Consider the following 26,467-nt stretch of genomic DNA (forward strand, 5'->3'; position numbering starts at 1 on the left):
GGTTTTGGGGAGGTAATTGTGCTTGCTTGCTCTTTGTATCCTGGTAAGGGAGTCTTTCGCCTCCTCCCTCTCCTTTGATGGGGTATACAAAGACTGCCCAATAAACTTCAGTACACACGAACGCTCTCCTCTTTTGTGTATTTTTTTCCTCAGTCCACACATCCCCTTCCAAGCATGGACGACAGACTAGCGGTGAGACTGGACAGAAGCCCCCTTCCCCAGGGCAATGTGGGCAACTACGTTACAAGACTTCCCTGCTTTTTATTTAATGCTTGTGTCCGTTGTGGTAAATGTTGTGGTGAACCACGGCTCACACTGAGATGATTTGCTCTTTAAAATGATTCAGCTGGCAATCCTTTGAAAAATGAAGAATTCTATTAAGTGAAACCGCTCTCTGATTTATCTAAGTTGTAAACTTAAGACTTTTCCATGTTAGCCCTGGAATGTGGAAGGGACCTTAACAGCTCATGTCTGCTCGTTGGGTGGTAAAGAATATGAGGAGCCTTTGAGAAGCTGCCCATGTTCAAGCTTGGGCGAGGAAGCCAGGTGTTGTGGAATATTGTTTTGACTAGGCAAGGATGTGTGACATTGCCACAGAGTATTACTTTAACTGTGTGAATGTGTGTTAACATTTGTTTATGCTGCGTGGTGATTGATACATTATTTGTGATTTATTAAAGCTTGATTGAGGATTCAGAAAACAAAGTCAGCCACAAGCCATAAAAGCCAGGCACGCACTGAAAGACCTGCAGAGGGCTCGAACCCTCACGCCCCGACTCAGGAAAGGCGGCCCTCCCCAAATCACTCACGAGAAGCGGTCTTGATGCAAAAGCATGAGGTCTTTTATATTCCAGTGCACTGGGGTCCACAGCCATACTCCACGTGGGGTGGAGGACTGGGAACCCTTGGTACAGGGTTCAGACAGCTTTTATAGGGTTACAACAAAGCCCGCGCATCACAAACCAATCATCTCATAGCATCCAGTGTGGACCAATCAATTTGAACTATCCAAGCCTGCTCTTTGCCCAGGAAGTCTGCTTTCGATAGGGCTCCTGGGTAGTGTGGCACAGCTCATTTCCTGTTCTCATTCACTCACAGGTGCTCTCGGTAAACCCGCCCTGTCGTAAACAGTCAAGAATGACCTTTTGCCTACTCACTGCTAGGGGGCAGAGTCTAGGGAGAATTAGGCTAAATTTTTCCATCCTTACAGTAGGACTCAGGATTAAGAGATAGAGGGATCTCTGTGAGCCCAAGGCCACCCAGATCTACACAAGAGTGAATCAGTCTAAAAGAGAATCACAGCTCACACCTTTAATCCCAACATTAGGAAAATATGTGTGACAGAAGCAAGGTCTCAGAGAGGCGTTCCTCTCCAGCCACACTGGAGAGAGGCAGCAGTCTGAGACTTGGCGAAGAGCTAGTGTGTGATCAGTTCTTTAAGCCCGAGCTAGAGGCGAGAGCTGGTGGCCGGCTGCTTTGTTTTTCTGATCTTCAGCTTGAAGCTTGAACCCCAATATCAGTCTCTGGGTTGTTTATTCATCTGTGTTACAATGATGCATTTGTCTAATATGTACGGATGTGTATTTAACTATGTAAAGATGTATTGGATCCATTTCACCTTGCCTGCCTAAGGCACCTAATAGGTTTAATAAAAAGCTGAATAGTCAATAGGTGGTCAGTAGAGGGATAGATGGGGCTGGTGGCCGACAAAGTAGGAGGAGAAAGCTAGGCTTGGGAGAGAGAGGAGGAGCAGGGAATGAGGGAGGAAGAGGGGAACATGCCCAGGGCCAGGAGCCAGGCAGAAGCCAGGAAGGAAGGAAGGAAGGAAGGGAGGAAGGGAGGAAGGAAGGAAGGAAGGTAGAAAGTTCCAAGGCAAAATGTAGGTAAAGAGAAACAGATTAAAATAAGAGCGAAGCTAAGGCCAAGTGGCAAAACTAACAATAAGTCTTGTTGGTCGTGATTTAGGAGCTGGTTGGTGGTTCAAAAGAGAAGGCCTGGAACAGCCAGGGTCGTGTTGCCTCGAGAGACAGTGACGTTTCCCTCCACCAGAAGATCCCACAACATGTTACAGCATGCAGGACACATAGGCACACAGGAATCCCTCGCTGGCTCAGATGGAGAGGGGGTGTGATGAAGGGAAACTTCTCAGTTCATTCTTGTGGGCTGGCAGGAGGAGCCCCGTCATTTGCTCCAAGGCTGGATTATTACGGTATCAACGTTCGAACCCCTGGGAATACAAAAGAGAAGAGGCCTGCCTCAACTTCCCGTCTGTAATGTTATACTAGCAGCTTGAATGCAAACGATAATCTCTCCTGAATGTCACTCCAGGCTCCTCCAGCTTTGGACCATGTAATTATTTTAAGTTCACTTATATATTTATTTTCGTTAGTATGCTTTATTTTTAATTAATCAATTAATTTCCCCCAGCTCTGTGGCAGTCACCCCTTCTCCTAGTTTCCCCCCCAGCCTCCCCCCCCCCCCGCATCCGCCCCCTCTCCCTTCCACGGATATCAGCCAGCCATGGCACGTCCAGTTGCAGCGACACTAGGTACCTCCTTTCTCCTCTCATATTGAGGCTGGACAGGGCAACCTTGCAGGAGGAAAGGGTCCCAAGAGCAAGAAACAGAGCCAGAGACAGTCGGCCTCCACCCCACCCAACCCCGACTCTGCCACACCACTGCATCGCATGTCAGTTCTGCGGGCTCCCTGGTTGTCGGTTCGGTCTCTGTGAGCCCACAGGGTTTTCTGAGGTCAAGCTAATGTTTGGCCGTGGGTCCCTGCATCTGTTTCCATCTGTTGGGTGAAGCCTCTGGCGACAATTGGACACTGTCTATGACTATATCACAGTATCAATGGGAATCATCACTTTGATTTTGTTTTCTGTTTTGCCAGTCATATTTAATTCTATCCTAGGTCTCTGGGCTGTCCAGCCCCTGGGTCTTGGCCTTCCAGGCAGTGTCGGGGTGGGGGGGGGGCTCCCTCTCATAGTATGGGTCTCAAGCTAGAGCCAGGCATTGGTTGGCCACTCCCTTTGTCCCAGCATAACTTATGGGAAAATTGCAGGTCAGGGGGTATGTGGCTGTCTTGGGGACCCAATCCCTCCACTGGAGTCTTGCCTGGTTACAGGCCATGGCCAGTTCAGGCTCTGTATCCCCTAGGCTAGGGCCACCCTCATAGATTCCTGGGAGTTTCCATTGCATTAGGTTTCTAGTTCGTTCCCGAGATGCCCTGATTCCAGTCGTCTCCTCCAGTACTCTCTCCTCCATCCTCCCCCTACTTGACCCCTGCTGGTCCCATCCCCACCCCCATCCAGACTTCCCCGCCACACCCTATCCACCTGTGTACTTGTTTATGGGGTGGTGATGGTGGTGTTATGGACTGAACCCAGGGTCTTGGAGTGAAGCGGTCTACCGATGAGTTATACCCCTATTCCCAGCCATTTACTGGTTGTAAGCTTATGGAATGTACTAGTGGGAACCCTCCTCACTCCTAAGATCCCTACCAGCCATCAGATTGTTTCCCTATGATTGGCTTCTTAGCTGTTCTTGGCTTTGTCTCTCTAGATAATGTCTCTGGTCTCCTCTGGTAGTCAAGCTAAGTTCCCGTCCCTATCTGCAGGACACCTGACCCTCACCTCACCCCCAAGATCTCCCACAGCAATGTTCTCCATCTAATACTCCACAAGACATCTCTGGCCAGCCTACAACTACACAGGGCTCCATTAGAGACACCCCAAGATTAGCAGAGATGCTATTGTCTGTACCCACAGACCCAGAACCAAATTCTGGCCCGTGCTGAGATACCAATGTCCTTCTGCTAAGTAAGAACCTCACATGGGAACACAGGGCCCAGGAACAACCCTTCTCTTCCCACAGAAGGAATTCACGGTTGCCTCTCAGCTCCAGATGCAATCTGTCTGCCCTGTGAAAATTCCTTTGGACCCTTTAAGTAATTCTCCTTTGCGTGTGTTAGGACTATAAATTGTGAGGGGCGGGGGTGGGGGTGGCTGTTGAGACTCTATGGGACAGAAAGTTTTTCTTGCCATCTCAGTACCTGTTGTGCCTGCAGAGGGAGTTGACCTCTGACCTCGGTGCCAGGAGCTTCCCTTGGAACCCTCATGAAGTGCTTTCTAAACGAGGTTACTCCCGAAGACCAACTCTGTCTGGTGCCACCAGGATCCGTTTCTGTGGAGCTCTGGAGAAGGAACTAGCAAATTCCACTGGATACCTGCTGAGCCTCAGCCATGCCCTCTCCAACAAGGCTTGGACCTCAGCCGCGGTGAGAGCGTAGGAGGTGACAGAAGCTTTCTTCGTCCTTGTCCCCGATGGGATGGCTATTCTTGGTTGTCAACCAAGAAAGAACTCCGCTGAAGAACTTGCATATTGGTCTGTGGGCATTTCCTTTGTTGCTGATTGGTGGGAGGAGACCCCACCCAAGGAGCAGGAGAAGGAAACAAGCCAGTTACCACCACCCTCTGAGGTCTCTGCTTCAGTTCCTGTGATGTGGGAGTGTGGGCCAAGTAAACCCCTTCCTCCCACAAGCTGGCATGGTCAGTTATCACCGCAACAGAAAACAAAGGGGACAAAGCCCCTTAATTCAGCTCTGTGAACTGCAGTGCGTTTGGTGTTACATTACACACTGCAAGGTAACACTTGTTACAGTGTGCTTATCTCCCAGGACAATTGAGCAGGTGCCAAAGTGCTAACCTCCAGCACCTCAGGATCACCTGTGATCAGATCGAGGGTCCTTTATAAAATTGTATGTATCTTTTAATCATGCGTGCATGTGTGTGTGTGCATGTGTGTGTGCATGTGTGTGCATATATGTGTGTGTGCATGTATATGTGTGTGCATGTGTGTATGCATGTGTGTATGCATGTGTGTATGCATGTGTATGTGCATGTATGTGTGCATATGTGTGTGTACATGTGTGTGTATGCATGTATGTGTGTGTGTGTGCATGTGTGTGCATTTGCAGGGGTCCACAGAATCCAGAAGAGTATGACAGGTCCCCCGGAGCTGGAGTTACAGGACGTTGTGAGCTATCTGTCAAATGGACTGGACAGGGAAGCAGACACCTCCCGCTCAACCTCATGTGTGTGTACAGGGTGGGAGAGACTGTGCCTTTCAGTGCCAGCCCCACCTTGGCTCCATGGGCACTGGCCATCTTCATATGAATGTAAGTAGTTGTCTTACTTTGGGCTGCCAGATCCCAAATAATGACATAGAGACTTTTTATTAATTATGAAAGCTTGGCCTTAGCTTAGGCTTGTTCCCAACTTAAATTAATTTGTATTAAATTAATTATAATTATATTTATGTTCTATCACATTAATTTTACATAATACATAATATACCTATATTAATATGGCATGTTATGTTAATCTATGTTTTGCCATGTGGCTTGTTACTTTTTCTTGGCACAGTGTCTGACTTCGTTGGATCTGGCTGGCAAATCTCCTGCACCTTACAATCTTTCCCAGAGTTCCAATCTCTGCCTGGAAATCCAGCCTATTCCCTCCTGCTTAGCTACTGACTGTTCGGCCCTTTATTAAACCAATCAGAAGGTGCCTCAGGCAGGTGAGGAAGGACAGAGACATCTCCACACAGTGTATGAAGATTGCCCATGGCCTTCAGCTTCATGGTATTTACCCGCTGGTATGAAGGCCTGAGCTGCCCTGGGCCCTCTGCCACACAGTTAATACACATGAGCTCTCACCAGCAAGGGCTGATGATCAATTCCCTCTCTTTCCTTCCTCTGGTAGCTATTCATTTAGTGTGAGAGAGAATTTTTTAATTGCCAGGTTTATTGGGTTGAGAGAGTCAGAGAAGATTAATAAAAAAGCACGCCCTTTTGTATGTATGAGAAGGCATTCCAGAGACTGTTAGGGCGTGAGAGCTTTGACGTAAGGAGGGATTTACCCAAGATGGAGCCCAGCTGAGCAGACTGAGAAGTGGTGGGATTGTGGATGTGGGATCCAGTTGGAGGATGAGGGTCACTGGGGTCATGCCTTTGAAGAGGGTGATGGTTTGAATGGGAATGGCCACATAGGCTCATATATTTCAATATTTGGTGGACAGTTAGCGGAACTGTTTAGGAAGGATTTGGAGGTGTGGCCGGCCTTGTTGGAGGAGATGTGTCATTGGGTGCAGGCGTTGAGGTTTAAAAGACCCATTCCATTCCCAGCTAGAACATTCTCTTTCTGTGTGTCTCTCTCTGTCTGTCTGTCTGTCTCTGTCTTGTGGTTGTTGTCTCAAGATGACAGCTGTGCATTAGTGATCACGGCCACACCTGCCCGCCCGCCGGCTGCCATGCTGGCCAGGGACTCAGCCCTCTGGGACTGTACGCTCCCAATTAAATGCTGTAGTGTTTTCACTTGCTTTGGACGTGCTATCTCTTCACAGAAACAGAAAAGCAACGAAGGCAGAGGTGTGTCTGTTTTCTGACCCCCCTTCTCTGACTTGCGTCCCTGCTCGTTGTGGGGAAGTAAGCACATTCCTCCATCATAAACCCTCGTCCTATTTCTGCCTCCCCCTAGGTCTGAAGCAATGGAGTCATCCAGTTGTAGAAGGAATCCTCTAAAACCCCAAGCCAGTGCAGATCTCTCCTCCATTTATGCCCTTGCTTTCAAGCTGACTAACACATGTGGCCCCCTTGAAAGGTGGAGGTCGTGTGGGCTGATACGCTTTCTAGGATTTAGTGTCCCTAAAACTCAAAACTTTGTGAGCGCCAACATGATGCTACAGGGGGAAAATTCCACATCAGGAAAAGTTGCTTCGTGCACATACTTATTAAAAATATGCACAAAATTATTTCCTGGCTGTGTATTTAAGGTATTATGAAACACGAGTTTCATATTAAAAATGACTTGTTTATCAGGATGTCTCATAAAATGTGTAAACATCCTAAACTAAAATAGAAACTAAAACCCTAAACACTTCTGGTCCAATCTCACACCAACAATCTCCCCTCGTTTCCTGCCTCCACACTCTGAATCCTGAACCAGGATAATGAAAGTACTCCCCTAAATAAGGGCCTTGAACACAGGCCCTTACCTCAGCTCCTGTTGTCTGGAGAGCCTAGGCTAAGACTCACAATATCTGGAGCCTTCTCTGAGATCAGAGGAGTCCCCGTGCTCTCTGGCTTGGTGGCCTCATGGTCCAGGTGTCAGGGACAGTTGCCAAGACCTGGAGTCAAGGGGCCCGAGCTTGGACTAAGAAGGAAACCTGGAGAAGACTGGCGTGACCCAGGCGCAGAACCCATTGTCTCATCCCATGTCCTACAACCACAATAGCACTTAAGGTTCACGGCTTCATCATGAACAACATTTGGCCTGGCTGAGGGCATGGCACTGACATCCGGAAGCCACTTGCTGCTGTGTCATCCTTGGCAGACAGGATAAGAGCAAAGAGAAGGGAAGGAGGGGACAACCTCAGCCTCTCCGTGGTGACACAGATTCACTAATTCCACTGGTTAGGCTCCATCTCTCAACATTACACTGGAGAGAGAGTTCCTAAGGCATAAACTGTGCAGGACACGCTTAAAACTTGGCGTCTGCACATGGGGGAGGCCTGCGTCCATCTGCAATGGGCATTTACTTCTGCCTGTAAGCAGAGGTCACATCCCAAAGCCAGGAGGAGGGATTTTCGTCAGCAAGCCACCCGTTAGGACCTTTGAGGCAAGGAAGTGAGCAGAAAGGCCTTTTGAATATTCTAGGACAAACACCAAACTTCTTGTTTGTCCTACATGTTTTTGAATTCTAGTAAAAGTTAAACACAAAAAGTATCTTGGTAAGTTCTTAATTCTGTTACTGCAAAGTAGATAAAATTCAAATTTGACATTCATGATTCCAGGAGAGTGAATCAATTCGCCTTTGTCCCCGTATTTTGGGGAACTGTCTTGTCTGCATTAGTCAGAGGGGCTATAGCCAGCTTTTCTAATTTGATTCCCAGAGCAGATATGGCTATTTTTTAGGCTCCTTTTCTGGGGTATGATCATAGCTAGTGCTCACCAGGCCCAAGCGTCTGACCACACACACACACACACACACACACACACCAAGATTTGGTTATCCACGTAAACATGATGCTGCCATGAGTTAACTTTTCTATTTTGAGAAGCATGACAGCTCGAAATACCTCCACCTTGTCTCAGACGCATGCGTGCTGACAGAGTTGCCAAAATTGTCCCTTGAGTAAGTGGCAGCTTTAAAAACCAACCAGCTGGGGACTCCAAAGCAGAAGGTCAGCACAAGAAAGTTGAAGTTGGATTCTGAAGGTTCCAGCCTTCCCCGGGAGTTTCATAGCGGTGAGAGACTGGCCTGGGATTCTGATTGATCTTGCTTGCTCCGTCTCCCACACTCCAAGATGAACGTGCAGGCCTGCTCTCGGTGTGGCTATAGAGTTTACCCTGCGGAGAAGATCAGCTGTATAGATCAGGTCAGTAGAGATGGTCCTTGGCCTTTGGGAAGAACAATATACCTGGGGCGTGTATCTTCGCACACAGGGAGTGTTAATTGGATGATGAGGGAAGGATGTGGTCTGCCTTTCTTAGGTTCTGTTCATTTCTATGTCTTCTGTGATGCTTCCAGAAGAAGACTGTTTCATTTCAACGTGTGTGTAGCTCATGTATTTTAGTTTCATTTTATTTTCGACTTTTTACCCTAAAGTTTTTCGAGCCCCGAGTCTAGGGGAAAAGCACTAATGGCCGGATCTTTTCCGTGTCTTTCAGACATGGCACAAGGCGTGTTTTCACTGCGAAGTCTGCAAGATGATGCTTTCTGTTAATAACTTCGTGAGTCACCAGAGAAACCCTTACTGTCACGCGTAAGTGTCCGATACCCGGCTGACACAGCGTGACTTCTGGTTTTCAACAAGTAGCCAAACTGGGGGGTTGGGTTCTAAGCTCCAGGCGGGACTCTAAGCTACCCTCCCCCAAAGTGTCACTCATATCTAGTCATGGAAGAGCCCTAACATGGGACTTTAGGCAGCAGACCTACTGTACCGTGTTACCGTGTATCAAATTATAAAACCCGCAGAACATTGTAACTGCCAAAGATATGCCTAGATGGAACTTAAAAGTTTCTCTCAAATGATGCCCAGATCCATGACCGTCCTCAGTGGAAACTCATCTCCATGTTACATGTGTTGAGTTTACTTGGTGTGAACTTTTGAAGGGTAAGATTTAGTGGAAGTCAAGAGCTGAATTCTTGAGTTTTGTGCTCGTCCATATTAAACGAGACCGGTGTCCTGAGAGGTCATTTGTCCCCTGGGATCAAGTACTTTTCTAATTTTGATTTGCATTATATTTGCAGCCATAACCCTAAGAACAACACCTTCACTAGCGTCTACCACACGCCTTTAAACATAACCTTGAAGAAGCCTGTGCCAGCCACAGGTGGGGTAAGTCACTCAGCTTTGCATTTTGAAATAGCTGTTAGGGAAATCCCTGGGCTCAGATTAGGCATTTCTGTCCTACACACACACACACACACACACACACACACATACACACACACACACACACACACACACACACACACACGCAAAGTGCTCCTTAGTGACTAATGCTGCTCTTGTCCTACTGCAAAGTTAGAGGCCAGGACACGGGTCCTCGGTTCTAACATGATCTTTGTGTCTGGCCAGCCAGGACAGAGTGGTATCACTGTATGTGATAATAGGCCTTTCCTACACCAGGTAGTTAATACATAGGACAACATTTAAATAATTGAAAAAGGTTACTAAGAGTCCTTCTTTATCTCCCTCCTCTGCCGTATCTTGGAGTAGAAAACCAACGCTCTCCAGCTCCATACACCAGCACTCCCTTGAACTGAGCAGTGGCTTACAATTATTTATAATCTCACCACCCCCCTTTGTGGAGGATAGCTCAGAGATATTTTGAGAAATGGAGTTTGCTTCGGGTCGTGGGTGAGAGCACTAGGCAGGCGAGGATGGTGTGTTCATATGTCCAACAGCGAGCATTTGTCACCCATCCAGCTGTTGGAGCCATCGCATCTATTAATATGATGAATCATTGACCTTCTCACGCCAGGCCCATGAGACACTGCTCTGCTTCTAAACTTAGGAATTCCCCAGCAGGTGGAGGACTCTCTAGTAATCTCTGTTCTCCCGAGAGTCCCTTCCTGGTATGGCCCATTTGCACCGACTCTGGTGCTCACTGGACTGAATCTGAGAAAGTATGCTAATGCTGCTGTCCTTGCATTTGGCACTACAGCTCCCCAAGTGCTCCCCAAGTGCTCTGCATTGAGTTTGTGTTTGCCGAGCGTGTGTGGCACTGACTGGATAATTGCTTACATCACTCCGTACACACCCAGGGGAGCAGATACTATTCTTATCCCATCCTCCTAGGCAGCAACCTGAGGCTCAGAGACATTATACAGCCAGCACAGTTCCCTCCGATCTCTGTGGACAAATCCAGATCTGTCTGGCCATGGAGCCCGTACTATTGGCCACTTGTGCACACACCCAGAAGGTGGCCAACTACAAAAGCCAGGAAAACTCAAACGTCATGCCTCCCAGATGTGTCCGCAGTTGTGTGCAGGGGGAAGTACTTGCCCTCAGAGTGCTGTTGGTGTGTGTCACACTCTGTACAAAGAGACCTACGCTGTGTGCCATTTCCTAGTTTCCCTCAAGCATCAGCCGCCAGGTTATACAACGAGGCATGCAGTGTTTATCTTTCCCTGGGCGGCGGTGGCCTCGCTGCCATTTAACTGTGCGGGACAGACCTAATCTGGAAGCATGCTTGGGTAACCTATCATTCTCTTTTTAGTCCATAGGCAGGAATGGCAGTTTCCCAGAATGCCTGTGTGTCTATTTATTTGTACCTATATGACTATGTGACAATGTGTACATAGTCATGTTTGCATATGGGCAGTGTGTATGGGTACGAGCAAGTGTGACTAGGCATGCATGCATGCACATACAGACACACGATACATGCACCGCTGTATGTATGCATACATTCATTGTTTGTGGTATGTGTATATATATACACATATGTGTATATTTGTATGTGGTATGCATATATGCGTGTGTGGATCTGCCTGTGTGTGTGTGTATTTTTGTATATATATGTATGTTGTATATATGTGTATGTGTGCACATTGGAATATTGCAGCATGCATTTTTATTTATGCACATGTACAGTTGTATATGGTATATACATGTGTACCTGTATGTATGGTGTGCATAGTGTGTGGGCATATAAATGATAAGTGATTTAGTATTGGAACCCTATTCTCCTATTTAATCATTAGGAAAAATTGAGATGAACAATCATGCCCTTCTAGGCCTCAAATCTTTGAACTACCCTACAGCATGTGATGAATTAATTTCTCCGCATTACCCTCCCACCTCTCAGAGAGACACGACCAATTCAAAAAGAGAGAAATGCATTGCTTATGTGCTGAAATTTTCAAAAGGAAGGGAAATTGTACTTCAGTGGCAGGGAAATCGGGTAAAGACTTTGAGCTGAACTTTGTCACAGATCTATGATTTTCTGATTCACAAATGCCACTCTGAAAAGTAAATTATTAAGCCAGAACTTCCTGGTTTCTCAGAGTGGATGGGAATTCTAGAAACGCCACCTGGCAGCTGGCTTCTGTTCAGGATGACCTTACACAGCATGGCCAGCGGCATTTGCAGCCTTTGGCTGTACCCTCTCTTATTCCTGGGTGTGGTTGTGACTCTCACCCGGGGCTTACTGTGCTGGGCAAGAACGGCAAGGCAGCTCTCTGAAAGTGGCTTCTTGTTCCGGCCACATGTTGCTTATTCCTTCAGTCATGGTTCTCTAGCAGGGTAGTTTTACCCATGTAGGACAGCATTTGCTGATTGGGGACATTTGTCACTGCCACAATTGGGAGGGAGGAATTAGTGTATCTGGTGGGTAAGAACTAAGGTTGCTGTGAAATGTCCTGCTACGCTCAAGGAGTCCCCCAAAGACACAGACTTAACTGGGCCCATGTTAAGCCTTGAGGCTCTGTTCTGCTCAGACAGTCTCTCCAAGCCCAGTGAGGGATGTGTGGAGAGCTGTCCCAGCAGGCACTGATGGCCACCTGCCCGGCTGCCCAGGACGTTAATGACAGGAAACTGCAATTCCTAGGTTTAATTTTTCTCTCTGCCCCTGTTTCTCCATTGCCTGTAAAACTAAGGGTTTAAACTTCAGCTTGTAAAAACTGAAGTTTAGCGGCCCCATCTCTGATCTAACAAATTGTGATATCTTTGCTTTGGACCTAAGAACTTGTTGGTTTTTCTCTTACGGAGGCTGAGTCCTTCCACAGTTCTCTTTAAGAACCTTTGCTTGTCCCCAAATTGGTCTAAACATGGGCGTGACATTTGTACATCTGTGTCTTTGCCATCACAGTCAGAGTCCTGGCGTGATCTATAGATGCCGCCAATCACTTATAACATTGACGTGAAAATACAGAGGCTCCGTCCGGAACGGCTGAGAAATTGACGAAGGCTGAGGAAGGCAATAGGAGATCTTTGTTTCCCAGTTCCCCAGATTCCCTATATGAGTAATGCCTACTCATCGAGTGGGCAGACTACAAAGGCAGACCAGGGGATGAGAACACAAAGTCTGGCAATGAGTTGCCCGCTCGTGTGATCACTTGAATTACAAAAACAAACAGACAAACAAAAACACCCAGTGTGGTTCAGTGTGGAAAGAATACTGTTGTGGACACATGCTGTTGAGATTGGTGTTTGTACACTCAATTACAGCTAAGTGGCGGAAAAGGGATACGACTAGATAGGTGTGTGTGTGGGGGGGATTAACTTGACTCCTACCCTAACACTATACACAAAAAGCAACTGGAAGGGTAGTACCCATCAAAACAGAAAAGGAATAAACTTACATGGAAATACAAAAGGCAGAGAATCTCCATGACATCAGAGAGCCAGTGTTTAATCTACCCCCGTGGCTGGTGAGTGGCAGATTAATGGGAAAAGAGTCAAGTGGAGAGACTTTTCCCTGTGCTATGTTTGTGGAGAATTGAGCTTTAAAAAAATTACATATTCACTTGTTCACGTGTGTGCGCGCGTGTGTGAGCGTGTGTGCGTGGGTGTGCATGGGAAGGTTAGACATTACATATTCACTTGTTCGCATGTGTGTGTATGTGTGAGAGAGAGCATGTATGAGCATGTGTGAGCATGTGTGCCTGGGTGTGCATGTGGAGGTTAGACATTACACATTCACTTGATCGTGTGTGTGTGTGTGTGTGTGTGTATGAGCGTGTGTGCCTGGGTGTGCGTGTTAGACAACTCATGGGAGTCAGTCCCCTTCTTCCGCCAGGGGGGTGAGTGTTGGGGGTTGAGCCCAGCACTCAGACTTGGTGGCCAGTGCCTTCCCTAGCTGAGCCACCTCTCGCTTTTTAATTGCACCCCTCACTAGAGCTTTACACACAGCAGGAGTTCAATCCTCCTCACCTGGCTGGTGTCACAAATAGGCCACAGTGGAACCCATAGCTGGGTGAGCTTTGTAGCTCCACCAAGACTCGGGAGAACTGCCCTGATTTAGCTGCGCATGGCTTGCTTGTTTTCTTTCCCTTCCCTGATGGGAATGCTACTGACCACGCTTTCACACTGTACAGATCAATGGTCAAGAAGATGGCGAGATGTTTAAATCCGTTTTCCACTGGGACATGAAGTCCAAGGAGGGAGCAGACGCGCCCAGCCAGCGACCACTGAAGAGTGGGGTGAGTGGGGAGGAGAGAGGGCGCAGGCTTCGCAAAAGACCAGTGCTGTTGCCATTTCTGAGGGGAGCACTGGCGTTTCTTTCTCTCGCCCTTCGCTCCTCCTGTCGTTAGACCTCGATTAGCCCTGCCCCAGAGCACCCCAACTGTCCCTGCCCAGGCCAGGCTCGTCACCTTCTGTCCCCTGGCCCCAGTCCTTCCTCTCTGCTTCTCTGTCCCCCTCTGATCCAGTCATTTCTGCCTGGCCCTGTGACATTCCCCAATGGCTTCCCCTCTTCCATATTTCTTGTCCCCAGTCCCATGTGCCACACCCACCACACAGTGTGCCACACCCACCACACAGTCCATTGAGCGGCATCAGTCATGCAGGTTCTTGGATGTCCCTGACCTATCTTCTTATGGCCTGTCTATTGATGGCCTGCTCCTTAACTATCCCTAGGCTATTTATTTCTGAGCATTTTCCCAATGTAAAAGAATCTAATGTGCTTAGAGCTAACCCTTTAACCACCATCTCCAATCCAAGTTCACACAATTCCAGTGCCTACCTTACTAATCTTGCAGATATCCTTCTAGAATTTGCCGTGTACTTCTATCTGTCTGATATCTGTTTATAACCATCCCCTATCTGTGTCAATCAATCATCTACCTGTCTCCCAATGTCCTATCCATATCTAACTTCTAGTAGTTACATTTGGGCACACTTACTACCTTCCCATAAGCTGAGTTACTTAGCCACTCTGTTTTAAATTTTATTTTATTTTTGAATTATTATTATTATGTTGTACATACACACACGTAATGAATTTTAATCATTATTATGCCTCTATTATTTCATCCACTGAAAGCCCTCAAATCACCCTCCTACTTTCCTAATTGTGTGTGTGTGTGTGAGAGAGAGAGAGAGACAGAGAGACAGACAGACTCACAGTTTAATTGAGATTACTGACATGGGCATGGGTGGGAGGTGATTTACTGGAATGTGGACTACTTATCGGTAGCTACACCACTGAAGAAAATTAATGGCCAATAGTCCCTCAGGGACGGATGAGGCATCATGGGCTCCTGCATGATGGGACCACTCTTGTGCAGATAACATTTGCTGTGAGTCCTGAGTGCTAGGTTGGAGAGACATCCCCCCCCACCCTCAGACAGGGTTTCTCTGTGGAGCCCCGGCTGCCCTGGAACTTGCTCTGTACACCAGGCTGGCCTTGAACTCACACTGCCTCTGCCTCCGAAACCCCGGGATTAAAGGCGTGCACCACCACACCGGGCTGCAGGAGACTTTCGCTTGCTTGTTGGTTGTTTTATAGCGGCCCGTTTCCTCGTCCTTCAGCTCTCACAGTCCTCTTTTCTCCCCATTGCCTCTGATTTTCCTTGGCCCTGGAGGGGGTGATATAGATGCAGTTAGGGTTATGAATCTACTGTCATTTATTCTTGGAGCGTGGACCAGTTATGAGTCTGTGCCTTAACCGCTACGTGTCTGGCAAAGGCTGAGGGCGTCACTAATGTGTGGTTATTAACATAAATACCAGGTCTCAGTACCAGATCCATGTGTGTCGTAAAGCAATTTTTATTACCTACAAAGGAAACTTAAAAATTGTGTTAGCCCACAGGGCTATTGAGAAGACTAAAGAACAGATAAATGCAAAGGTGTTGGAATAGTGTCGGGTACACGGATGTGGGCTATCCTATTATTGGTAATTATATGCCAATGTATTTTCTTTCTCATTAAGCAATGTACATTATTTCCCTGATGTCTTTTGCTTGCCCTCCCACCCCACAGGCACTTGAGAGCTATTTGTTTATCAGCGTTCTTTTCAGCTGGTTGAGACCAGACGGAGGGTGTCACCCTCTTGGTGGGCAGGGCTGTCTGCTCTTACAAATGATAAAGCTGCACATTGACTCTTCCTTTGGATACAGCGGGTGTTTTCCTAGGGCAGACAATGGAAAAAGCGGGTGTTTTCCTAGGGCAGACAATGGAAAAGGGCCCTGACGTCCCAGTGCACCCTTTTAATTTTCACTGAGGTTGTCAATTGCTCTCTCATATAGGTCACCTTAAAATGCTTTATTTTCCCTCAAGTGTGTGTAAGCACGGAAATGTTTTCTAGTTGTTATTTATTTCCTTTGTTTTACTCCTGAAGTTTTACAGCAAAATATTTTAAAAGAAAAAAAATCTATCTTTTTTTTTTTCTTTTTCCTTTGCTTCCCCTTGGCAATCTTCAGATACAAAGTAAGTAGTCAGGTTTTGAAGATTTCCTGAGCAAAGCTGACTTACCTCAGACCTCTTGCCTATGGGGACTTCTCCCTGCCTAGCCTTAGCGCATAAAGGAGCAAAGAAAAGTTTTATTGCCCTGGAAGGTTTCTGTAACACAGAAGATCTCAGGGGATTCAGTTATTCAAGATGTTAGGTCGTTTTCTAGTCTGAAAAACATGAGCAGTTTGGTTGGCTGAGACCCTGCACGTAGGAGCAACTTGCTTTTAGAGACCAGATTATCTTCACAATATAGGATTGCTAGGGGGTGTGGGGTGAGCTGGGGAGTGTGGGGTGGGCTGGGGGGGGAGTGTGGGGTGGGCTGGGGGGAGTGTGGGGTGGACTGGTGTGTGTGTGTGTGTGTGTGTGTGTGTGTGTGTGTGTGTGTTGGACAGGCAAGCATGTAGGGAATGTTCTGGATGTATGCTCCTGCTTTCTTTATAGAGAGACTGTTGGCCGGGGTATGGAGAAGGAAACACTTGGTGTCCAGGAGCTCTGCCAGACCCTGAGATCGTAAGGATGGTTGAAGCTCAGTCTCTGGGTGAGGTAAGGACTTATGTACCACTTACAATCAGTCGATAACAATCCCTGTACATTTTCCTTTATTTTTAAGATTGTGTAGATAGAACACCTGCCACTTGTCACTGTGGTTAAAAACAAACAAACAAACAAACAAACAAAACACCTGGCAGAAACAAAGGGGTGTGTTTGATTTTGTCTCATGGATGCAGAGGCCTCTGTCAAACATGGCAGTAACTTCTTCACTGTTCCATCAGGAGGCAAGGATATCAGTCTAGAACCTGATGTGGATATAGCCTTCAAAGGCTGATCCCTAGTGAGCTACTTCTGACAGCCATACTCCATCTCTAAAGGCGGCATGCCACCCTCAAATAGAGCCACACGCTAAGCCAGGGAAAGGGCTCAAGGCCAGGAAGCAGGAAAGCGAGCTACAATGCCTCTCTCCCCAAGATCCCCACTCTGTGGATCCCTTTACTTGGTTTCTTCACACATCAGAGACACTGGACGATATGATTGGTTTATGGTCTGGCGGTGACGGGAAGAACCTGGCTTCTGACTGTTGCCCTACACGGTTCCCGCTAGCCAGGAGGCAGGGAGGCCAGAGTCAGAGAAGTCACTGTAGTGACAGAAGAGACCAGAGCCGTGTCAGGCCAAGAAGTGAGGAACAGCAGGGCCTGTGGAAGACAGAAAGGAATGGGACAAATTCTGCTCTTGTTCCAGAAGGAGCCAGTCCCGATGGCTCACAGTAGAGTCCTCACCCCAGGCCCACGAGGCAGGGCTCAGACAGTGCTGGAGTATGTATAAAGTGCAGCTGGTGCCCTAGCCCCTTCTCCACACGGCTCTGTGCAGAGCTCCCCGCCGAAGACCCTACTTGGGAAATTGCTGTTAGTGTTTGCAACTTGTCCCTTTGGAAACAGAAAGCAAGAGGAGCATAAGTGATGCTGTCATATTTCTCATTAGACAAGTTAACCCTCCGGTAGCTCAGACAGTAAGGAGGAAAAATGAGCCATCTCCCTTCCTGTGCCCTAGAACTCTCCCCGGAGACAGGTTCCAGCCTATGGCTGTGTTATGATACAAGGGCACCCGAGAGAATTGTGCCAGGCTCCCCATAATGTGATACAAACACTGGAGGTGACCCCCTTCGCCTTGGGGAGCATGGGTCCTCAGTCTTGATGGTGTCTGTTATTCAAGGACCATGTCCAAACCTACCCCAGCAATTGGCGTGGTTCCCGTGAATGGATGAGTCTAGCATCACTGATATCTTGCAGTTTTGTGAGTTCTGTGGTTCTTCAGCAGGGCTATGCAGAAGACTATGAACAGCCACAAGGCAAGGGGAGCTTCCCAGCCATGATCACACCTGCCTACCAAAGGGCCAAGACAGCCAACCAGCTGGCCAGCCAGGTGGGAGTCCTGGGCTTATTTTTACCCTTGATGATGGATGATGCTAGCTTTTGACATGAATGCAGCCAGCCCTGCAACCCAGGAAAACAAGAAGGAGGAGGAGAATGCTTTAGAGGGTCGTGTGGAAATCACATATTATAACATGTCTTCTGAGTCTTGACTGGGCTGCACTTACAAAATGTGCAAAGAGGGAAGATGCAGAAACCATAGAACTCACCCAAAGACTCAAGCAAACCTTTGCCCAGGTTGCTGGTTTTCTTACAGCGGTCACTGATCCACCTGAGACTGTCCTAGCTTGTAGGTTAAGGGCCCAGAGTTTAGAGACAGAAACTTAGGATTAGAATCCTGGTTCTCCCAAACATTCACGGTGTAGCTCTGGTCAAATTACTCAGCCCCTCTGTCCCTCAGTTTCTCGTTTGTGGTAAATAATCGTCCCATGGGATGTGACTGTTGAAAGGGTCACATGAGTTGTTAGTTGGTGACACCAAGAAGCATCTGGGACTCTGTAAGCTGGCACATCAGCAAAGGTCATGTTTGTGAGCTGAGCACAGACTTGGCTTGTTTTGAGCATGCCTGAAGGTTAGCTTTTGCAGAGCTATAAGTCAGGGTCCTGGAAGAGGCTTGAGGTAGGCGTGTCATGGCTTTGACTCAGCTTCTCCATACCAGGTTCAATACAAGAGAGGCCACGATGAACGAGTCTCCACGTTCACTCCAGTGGCAGATACTCCTGAGCTGCTACGGGACAAAGCTGGGGGACAGCTTCAAAGTGATGTAAGAAATGTTGTCGGAGGGCAGGGGAAATGGGTCAGTGGACAAGCATTAGGACCAGAGTTCAGATCCCCACAACCCTTACAAAATCCAGACAAGTGTGCTGCCCAGCCTGCAAGCCCAGTGCTTGGAAGGCAGAGACCCGGAGTCCCCGGACAAGCTGGCTGGCTAGACTAGCTAGCATTAGAAAGCTCCATGTTGAGTGAGAGACTCTGTCTCAATTCAGATGTGGAGAGCAATCAAGGAAGATACTGACCATCAACTACAGCCTCTCCATGTAAGCACTCACATATGCAGAGGACATGTGTGTACAGACATATGTGTACCCACTCTCATGTGAATACACATATACACATAGACGTGTACCACACACACATACACAATGAACAATGATTCAGTCCAAGGCATGGTGGTCCTTCCTTAAGATCCCTCATCTTCCTCCCTCCCTTCCTTCCTTCCTTCCTTAAGATCCCTCATCTTCCTCCCTCCCTCCCTTCCTTCCTTCCTTAAGATCCCTCATCTTCCCTCCTTCCTTCCTTCCCTCCTTCCTTCCTTCCTTTTGTTATCTGGAGGAGAGGGAAGGGATAATGGATGGGGAACGATGGTCCCTCCTGGGTACCAGAAAGAGCTTTCTGAGGTCACATGCCATACGCCAGTCCTCACAGGCCTTGCAAAAACTCTTTGAACAGATTTCATTAGATTATCCTCACACCCAGCCAGTCATCTTAGACATGTGTCAGAGAAACCTGTCCAGCCACCGCGGACCTGAGAGGCTGACTTCTGAGGATGCTCTGCCATGTCGCCTTTCATAGCCCATATGCTCCACAGTGTGCTAGCTGAGTCCAAAAACAAAGTATGATTCTGATGGAGATTGGGCACAAACCCAGCTTCTTGTTCACAAGTGACACCATCAGTTCTTCGGAGACAGCCTTGCTGCTTAGCTCAGCCCCACCCCTGGCCCACACCGGCTGCAACACAGGGATGTGCTGAACTCTATCCATACTGTGTCCTCATGAGCCAGGCATTGGGGATGAACAGGCAGATAAGATGAATGTGGCCCACCACGCTGTAAGGGCCGTTCAAGGCAGTAGGCAGGGGCTCATGGTGCTCAGATGGTCTGGCGGGACTAAGGTGGGCCTTTCTGTTACTTTCTGATTGTCCAGGCGAGGTATGCTGAAGACTGCGGAGCTCAGAGAGGGAAAGGCAGCTTTCCTGCTATGATCACACCTGCTTACCAGATAGCCAAGAGGGCCAATGAGCTGGCAAGCGATGTAAGTGTTGTGGTTATGTTGCTGTTAAGGAGGAAGCGGGAATTTAACCTGGATCTGGAAGTCCAGCTTCTGTCTGTTTTTACGCGCTTGCCAGAGCCAAGGAGTGCCTTTTCTTCATCGTTTTCCCTGTGACAGTGGCTTGCCACTTCATGTCTGAGTCATGCTCCTTAGACCCACGCAAGTGTGTGTTTTTCCTCTGTGGCTCTCATAGCGGGACTCACGGAGTTTTTTCTAACCCTCTGAACAGGTGAGGTACCACCAACAATATCAAAGAGAAATGAAGGGAAAGGCTACTTCCCTTGGAGCTGAGGGAAGGGCCCCAAAGCAAGGTGCCGACCAGTACGGCCAGGTACGTGACCTTGGTCTTCTCCAAGGCCGGCTCTGTTTGTTCCCTACAGCTGTGACAGCCACAGATGTGTGATCAGGGTCTGGGACTTAGGTCCAAACAACGAACGGGTAACAAATCCCAAGCACCTTGAAAAACAGAACCTATGCCAGTACGGTGACTTGGCCAATAATAAGATGTTTGTATTTTCCTCTGTTCACTGAGGGACAGTTAACTAGGAATCAAACCGATTGTGTTAGTTAGCACTGTATCTGTAAGGAGTAGGGTTTTTCCGCCCTCCGATGGTCTTGTCCCACCGCCGCACCAGCCCCAATTAACACACTGAGACTCTGTATTTGATATAAAGCTGTTGGCCAGTTACTAGTTTCTTATCAGCTAGCTCTGTCTTAAGTATTAACCCATTTCTGTTAATCTATGTATTTCCACGTGGTCTCATCTTACCGGAGAGCAGGCTGGCGTCCTGCTTTCTTCAGACTTTCCATCTTGAATCTCCTCCCTACTCCTTCCTCTCTCCTCCTTGTCTCCTAGTCCCTCCTATCTTGCTTTCCTATTGGCCAACAGTGCTTTATTCATTAACCAGTATGAGAAACATATTTACAGAATGACATCTCCCATCACTGCATGAATATTGAAAGGGATCAAAATGTTATGTCCTGAGGGGTTGAGGAGACAGCTTAGTGGGTAAGAATGCTTGCTGTGTAAGTAGGAGAACTTCAGTTCAAATCCCCACCATCCACATTTATTAACAAACAAACAAACAAACAAAAAACAAAGAAAGAAAGAAACAGAAGGATAAATTTAAAAAAGCTGGGCATCGCCATGTGCAGCTATAACTCCAATGCTATGCAGGGTGGATACTGGGGATCCCTGGGGCTTACTGGCTGCCAGCCCAGCTCCAATTTCAATGACAGACCGCATGTCAAGGGAATAGGGTGGAGCATACTAGAGCAGTCCTAGAAGGCATCCCTTGGCTTCTGTAACATGCATACCCACACATACACATGCACATTCAATACACACACCAAACATCTGCACAGCTTGAAAAGTATTGCGTTTTTCACTGAACAACAGAAATTACTTCCTTAGGAAGTAAATAGCTCACCTGGGTTGCTAGATAAAGCAGTGTGTTCTAGAAATCTCAAGCCTTGTTCCCAGTCCCATTTTTCCACTGGAGCACATCAGGTCAGGGAGCGGGAGGTTCAGTTAACAGACTCAGCGTGATTGGTATTTATACATCTCTGTGTTATTATGTGGTACTGGACTGTCATCAAAGTCACAGGTGAGAAATACTGGAAGAGTGTGGGTGTGTATGTTTCTGTGTGTGTTGTGATGTGTGTGTATGTTTGTGTGTGTGTGGTGTGTGGGAGGTGTATGTTTTTTGTGTGTGAGTGTGCTGTAGTGTGTATGAGCATGTATGTGTTGTGGGGTATGGGTATGTGTATGTTTCTGTGTGTGTGTGTGTTGTGGTATGTGTGTGTATGTTTGTGTGTGTGGTGTGTGGATGTGTGTATGTTTTTGTGTGTGTGAGTGTGGTGTGGTGTGTATGTGCATGTATGTGTTGTGGGGTGTGGATGTGTGTATATTTCTCTCTCTGTGTGTGTGTGTGTGTGTGTGTATCTTTCTCTGTGTGTGTGATAACGATGCATTCTGTGAGGTTGAAGGATGTTTCCCTCAATTACATGGCAGCATGTTTGAATGATACAGGAAACCACAGAGAGCTGATTTATTCTCTGTTGGAAAACCAAGAACCACGGGTCATAAGCCCGTGAGACTCTTGGGATATATGTGAAGATGGGTTTTAATCCTTTTGGAAAAATATCTGCCTAAGCAAATTACAGGCATTTGTTGTTTTAAACTCAGTGAAATTCGTTCTTACTTATCCCATGTTTTAGAAGACTCAGAAAATCTTCTATGAATCAGTTTTATTTAAAAAACAAAATAAGAGGCATGGCAGGAACTAAGTGTGTGATGACTTACATCTGTAATCATTTAACTTGGAAGGATGGGGCAGCAAGATTGCCAGGAATTTGAGCTATGGTGAGTTCCAGTCTAGACTGGGCTACATAGTGAGATCCTGTGTCAACAAACAAAAACAAAAAAACCAACAAAACAAAACAAAAAACCTTTTTCTGTGTTTTGCAAAAAATATCCAGTCTATATTTTCCATACCTTATCCACCCCCAGCCACAGCACACATATGATTTCTTTTGTGTCCACACACATTTGGAAAGCCACAAAGCCCAACTCAAAAGACCTTAGAACCATCCTTCTATCCCCACCCACAAACAGATGTGTTTTTACTAATTATGTTTGGTCTAGAACATTCTGGCAGCCAAACAGGAAGGAACACTTAAATTAACCAATTTTCATTTTTTTTTGGAGGGACTGGGTCAAAAAGAAGCCTAGACACTAAGTTTGGCCTGTAGCTGAAGTGTAATTCTGTAGTTCCTTGTTGTCAGAGCATGTTGACTGAAATTTCCAGCCTTGATGATGACAAGGTCAAGAATCAAAGTGGGTGTCATTGGATGGCACTGCCAACAGCTGTGGAGGGGATTCAGCAGCCCGGCATTGCTGTTTGCTTTAGCATAGCTTGTCAGGGCATGAGTCAGATGGAATTAGAGGCAGGCAGATAATCTATACATGTCCGTAGTGCCTCAAATACCATGCAGTCCATTCCTGCTAATGAGTAAACACATGAAAAAGACTTTGTGTTATTCATAACTGAGCAGTTGTTCCCTAATAGAAGTTAGTACCTCACAAAATGATTCACACACACACACACACACACACACACATGCATGCATGCACACACACACCCATGCACACACATATACACACACACAGAGGCACACACACACACACACAAGCACATACACACAATAAAGCTACCAATACAAAACTAGACAGCAGAAAACAAAAACCATGGAAGTGGCCATCAAAACCAAACAACAAACTTACAAACTTACATCCTTGTCCTTCCTCCCAAACTACCTTTTTTCACTTGCTACATTTGACATTTGACCTAAAACACTCTGGCGAAGCAAGTGAAAAGGGACGCTCCAGCTAGCCTTTTTTTTTTTTTTTTTTGTAAAAAGAATCCTGGCTACTTAAATCTGATCCCAGTATTTTACCTAGGAAAATGTGTGTGCTAGAGTCTGTCATGGTTCTCTGGAAGGTAGGCTCTTGCCTCAGAGGAGGGCCCAGGGAGAGAGTACTGTGCTCCTAAGGGATTCTGTAGGACTGGTGCAAGCCCTGGGCAAAGGGCTGGCGAAGAAACGTTGATTCTGCCCAGGGGTGAAGGGGATTCTGGGATCCCTTCTCACTCGTGGGGTGCCGGTTTTGTGAGAGGTTTTCTTTCTGGGAGCTGGAGAGTGGTGTTCCGGAAGGGAAGGAAAAATGAAAATGAGAGAGACAGACCTTATTCTTCAACATAAATTTACCCCATTTCAGAGATGAATAGCAACACGTGGTTCCTCTTCACAAAGTTACAAAAGGTTTCGTTCTACTGGATTTCTGGTTACACAACACTCATGGCTGACGGGGAGCAGAGTCAAAGCACTCTGAGCATAGATTGCTGTTGTTGGGTCTAAGCAAAGTAATGTTTGAGACTAACGGAATACAACCACCTGTACACTCAATGAACTGTGGGCGTGGGAGAGTCTCTGGCTTGTCTGGTAATGTGATGATTGATGATGGCAGATATGTATGTATGTGTGCATGTATGTGTGTATGTGTGCATGTATGTATATGTATTGTGTGTATGTATTTATGTATGTGTATGCATGTATGCATGTGTGTATGTATATATATGCATGTTTGTATGTATGCTTGTATGTGTATGCATATGCATGTATGTATTACATAGTGGTCCAGACTCCAGGATCTACTCATATTCACCACATGGAACATCTCTGGCAGTCACTGGAATGTCCCGTGTGGATGAGCTTTTCTGACAGCTGTCTCTTGAGCTGTCACTGCTGAGCGCCCATGCCAGGAGGGTCACATTACTGACTGAAGCTTTTGGTTGACTCGTCAGGTTTACTCAGAAGATGAACCTAGGGGAAAGGGCAGCTTCCCGGCCATGATCACCCCAGCTTATCGGAATGCCAAGAAGGCCAATGAACTTGCTAGTGATGTGAGTACTGGCGGAGTCGGAGGTGGAGGTACGGGAGTTCAGAGGGTTGCATTTACTGAAAGCCCGTACAAGTGAAAAGAGAGCCAGCCTAGCCCCAGGTCCAAACTCACGGTGTCCGCTCGCTCTGCTTATAGACTTTGAGTCCCTTTATCTGTGCACAGGGAAATAGAGCTAGATAAGCTGCCCTGCTCGTTTGTCTTTTGAAAAGACACACACTAAGTCGAACCAAAACCCACTGTGAAACCAAACCCGCATTGTGAAATCCAGCCTCTTAGGGCAAAAGCTCGCTGAAAGAATGTAACAAGTCTTTCTCTGTCTCCCTGCCCCCCCCAGCCAGCTCCCGAATAGTGACACGGAGATTGTGATTAATTATGAAAGCTCAGCCTTTAGCTCGGCTTGTTCCTAAGTAGCTCTTACAAATTAAATTAACCCGTTTATTACCTCTCTTCCATCTTGTATCTCCTGTTTCCTCTCCATGTGTCCTGGTGACGTGTGTCAACTACCTCCTTCTTCCTGTCTCTGCCCGGAAGTCCCGCCTACACCTCCTGCCTAGCTATTGACCGTTCAGCCTTTTATTACACAAATCACAACAAATACATCTTCACACAGTGTACAAACATCCCCCAATAAGAGCAATCGTGTGATTATCAAATTGGGTGTGAGCCAGTGAGTGATGAGTGGTTTTTATTTGGAGGATGCTAGGCAGCTGGCAGTCCTTGAGGGGCAGGCTATAATTAAACATGGTAAAGTGTGGTACTCACTGCAATTCTTAGCATGCCAACTTGGGCTTGGTCTCTGACTAGAGCCTCTCATGCATTTCATCCCTTTCCCCTTCTTACTGCTCAGTGAGTACCCAGGAACCCTGGACAGCGCCACCTTTGCTCTGAGGAGGGAAGTGCAAACGTTACTCCTTTCTCTTCTGCAGACAAAGCAGAGATGGGGTTGAATTTGAAGGCTGGGTGGGGTCAGAATTTCTCTTTGCTGCATCTCAAGAACCCCCCTCCCTTTCTCCAGGCAGGGTTGGAGAGCAAAGGGTGAGAGGGTCCAGGAAAAGTTCTAACGTAACTTCGAGTGTTTTCTAGACTTAACAATCTTCCTTTCTTTAGGGAATTCTACTGTGTTAGTGTTAGCATTATCTCTGGGCTTATTTCAGGTTTCTCCTGCAGAGTGCAGCAACCCCAACTCTTGGCTCTCTTTGTGTGCGTTTTCCAGATAAAATACAGGCAGGATTTCCACAAGATGAAGGGCGCCGCCCACTTTCACTCCCTCACAGCCCAGGACAACTTGGTTCTTAATCGAGCTCAGAGTGTGAACAAGCTTGTGAGTGAGGTGAGTGCTGAGCAGAGCCATACTCCTGTACCGCCCGGCTTCCTCTCAGAGGCCCTGTTTAACAATAGCACTGATGCTGGTGGCACATACCCATAACCCTGGCACTTACCTGACAGGCAGGGCTGGAGGAGCAAGGGTTCAAGGCCACTCTAGGCATGCATTGGAAACCAGCCTGTACTGTGTGAAACCCTGCCTCAAAGCAAACAAAATGAACCATGCATACTATCATACTATCTGCATGTGACCAGTTTCCAAATAGTGCATATATATATATATATATGTATGTATGTATGTATGTATATATATATATATATATATATATATATATATATATATATATCTCCTCTGTTGGCTCAAAACTGTCTTGCTGAATATTCAGATGTGCCAATCAATGGATTTGTAGTTGTCAAAACGAGTAGTAGATGATGCAACTTTTAGAGATTTGTTTTAACTTTTAATTTGTGTGTGCGAGTATACACACACACACACACACACACACACACGTGAGTGCAAGGACCCTCAGAGGCCAGAAGAGGGAGCCATGTCCCCCTGGGGCTGGAGCTACCGGTAGTTATGAGCCGTCCAACTTGAGAAGCAAACTCAGGTCCTCTGCAAGAACAGCAGGCTGAGCCCTCTGTGCAGCCCCTATGCTCCAACTTTTAAAGCTGTAAGTTGTTACGTTAGTGTGGAATCAAAGTCTAGAAAGACTGTTGTGAATGCCATATTTCCCTTATCA

The 26,467-nt window shown here is 47.0% G+C and overlaps 1 protein-coding gene across 1 annotated transcript in view; it reads left to right on the forward strand.

The window, feature by feature from the left end:
• Positions 1-8,351: 8,351 nt before the first annotated feature.
• The window catches only part of Nrap (nebulin related anchoring protein), a 69,026-nt gene continuing 50,910 nt past the window's right edge, over positions 8,352-26,467 (forward strand). Inside the window, exons 1-11 of the mRNA XM_051199765.1 lie at positions 8,352-8,438; positions 8,731-8,825; positions 9,314-9,401; positions 13,610-13,714; positions 16,407-16,508; positions 17,778-17,882; positions 18,549-18,653; positions 19,814-19,921; positions 20,169-20,270; positions 24,304-24,402; positions 25,615-25,731. Coding sequence (XP_051055722.1) covers positions 8,367-8,438; positions 8,731-8,825; positions 9,314-9,401; positions 13,610-13,714; positions 16,407-16,508; positions 17,778-17,882; positions 18,549-18,653; positions 19,814-19,921; positions 20,169-20,270; positions 24,304-24,402; positions 25,615-25,731 — 1,098 coding nt within the window. The 5' untranslated portion in view covers positions 8,352-8,366. The remainder of the gene's footprint in view (positions 8,439-8,730; positions 8,826-9,313; positions 9,402-13,609; positions 13,715-16,406; positions 16,509-17,777; positions 17,883-18,548; positions 18,654-19,813; positions 19,922-20,168; positions 20,271-24,303; positions 24,403-25,614; positions 25,732-26,467) is intronic.

The sequence above is a fragment of the Phodopus roborovskii genome, unplaced genomic scaffold, assembly GCF_943737965.1.
Source record: "Phodopus roborovskii unplaced genomic scaffold, PHOROB, whole genome shotgun sequence".
NCBI lineage: Eukaryota > Metazoa > Chordata > Mammalia > Rodentia > Cricetidae > Phodopus > Phodopus roborovskii.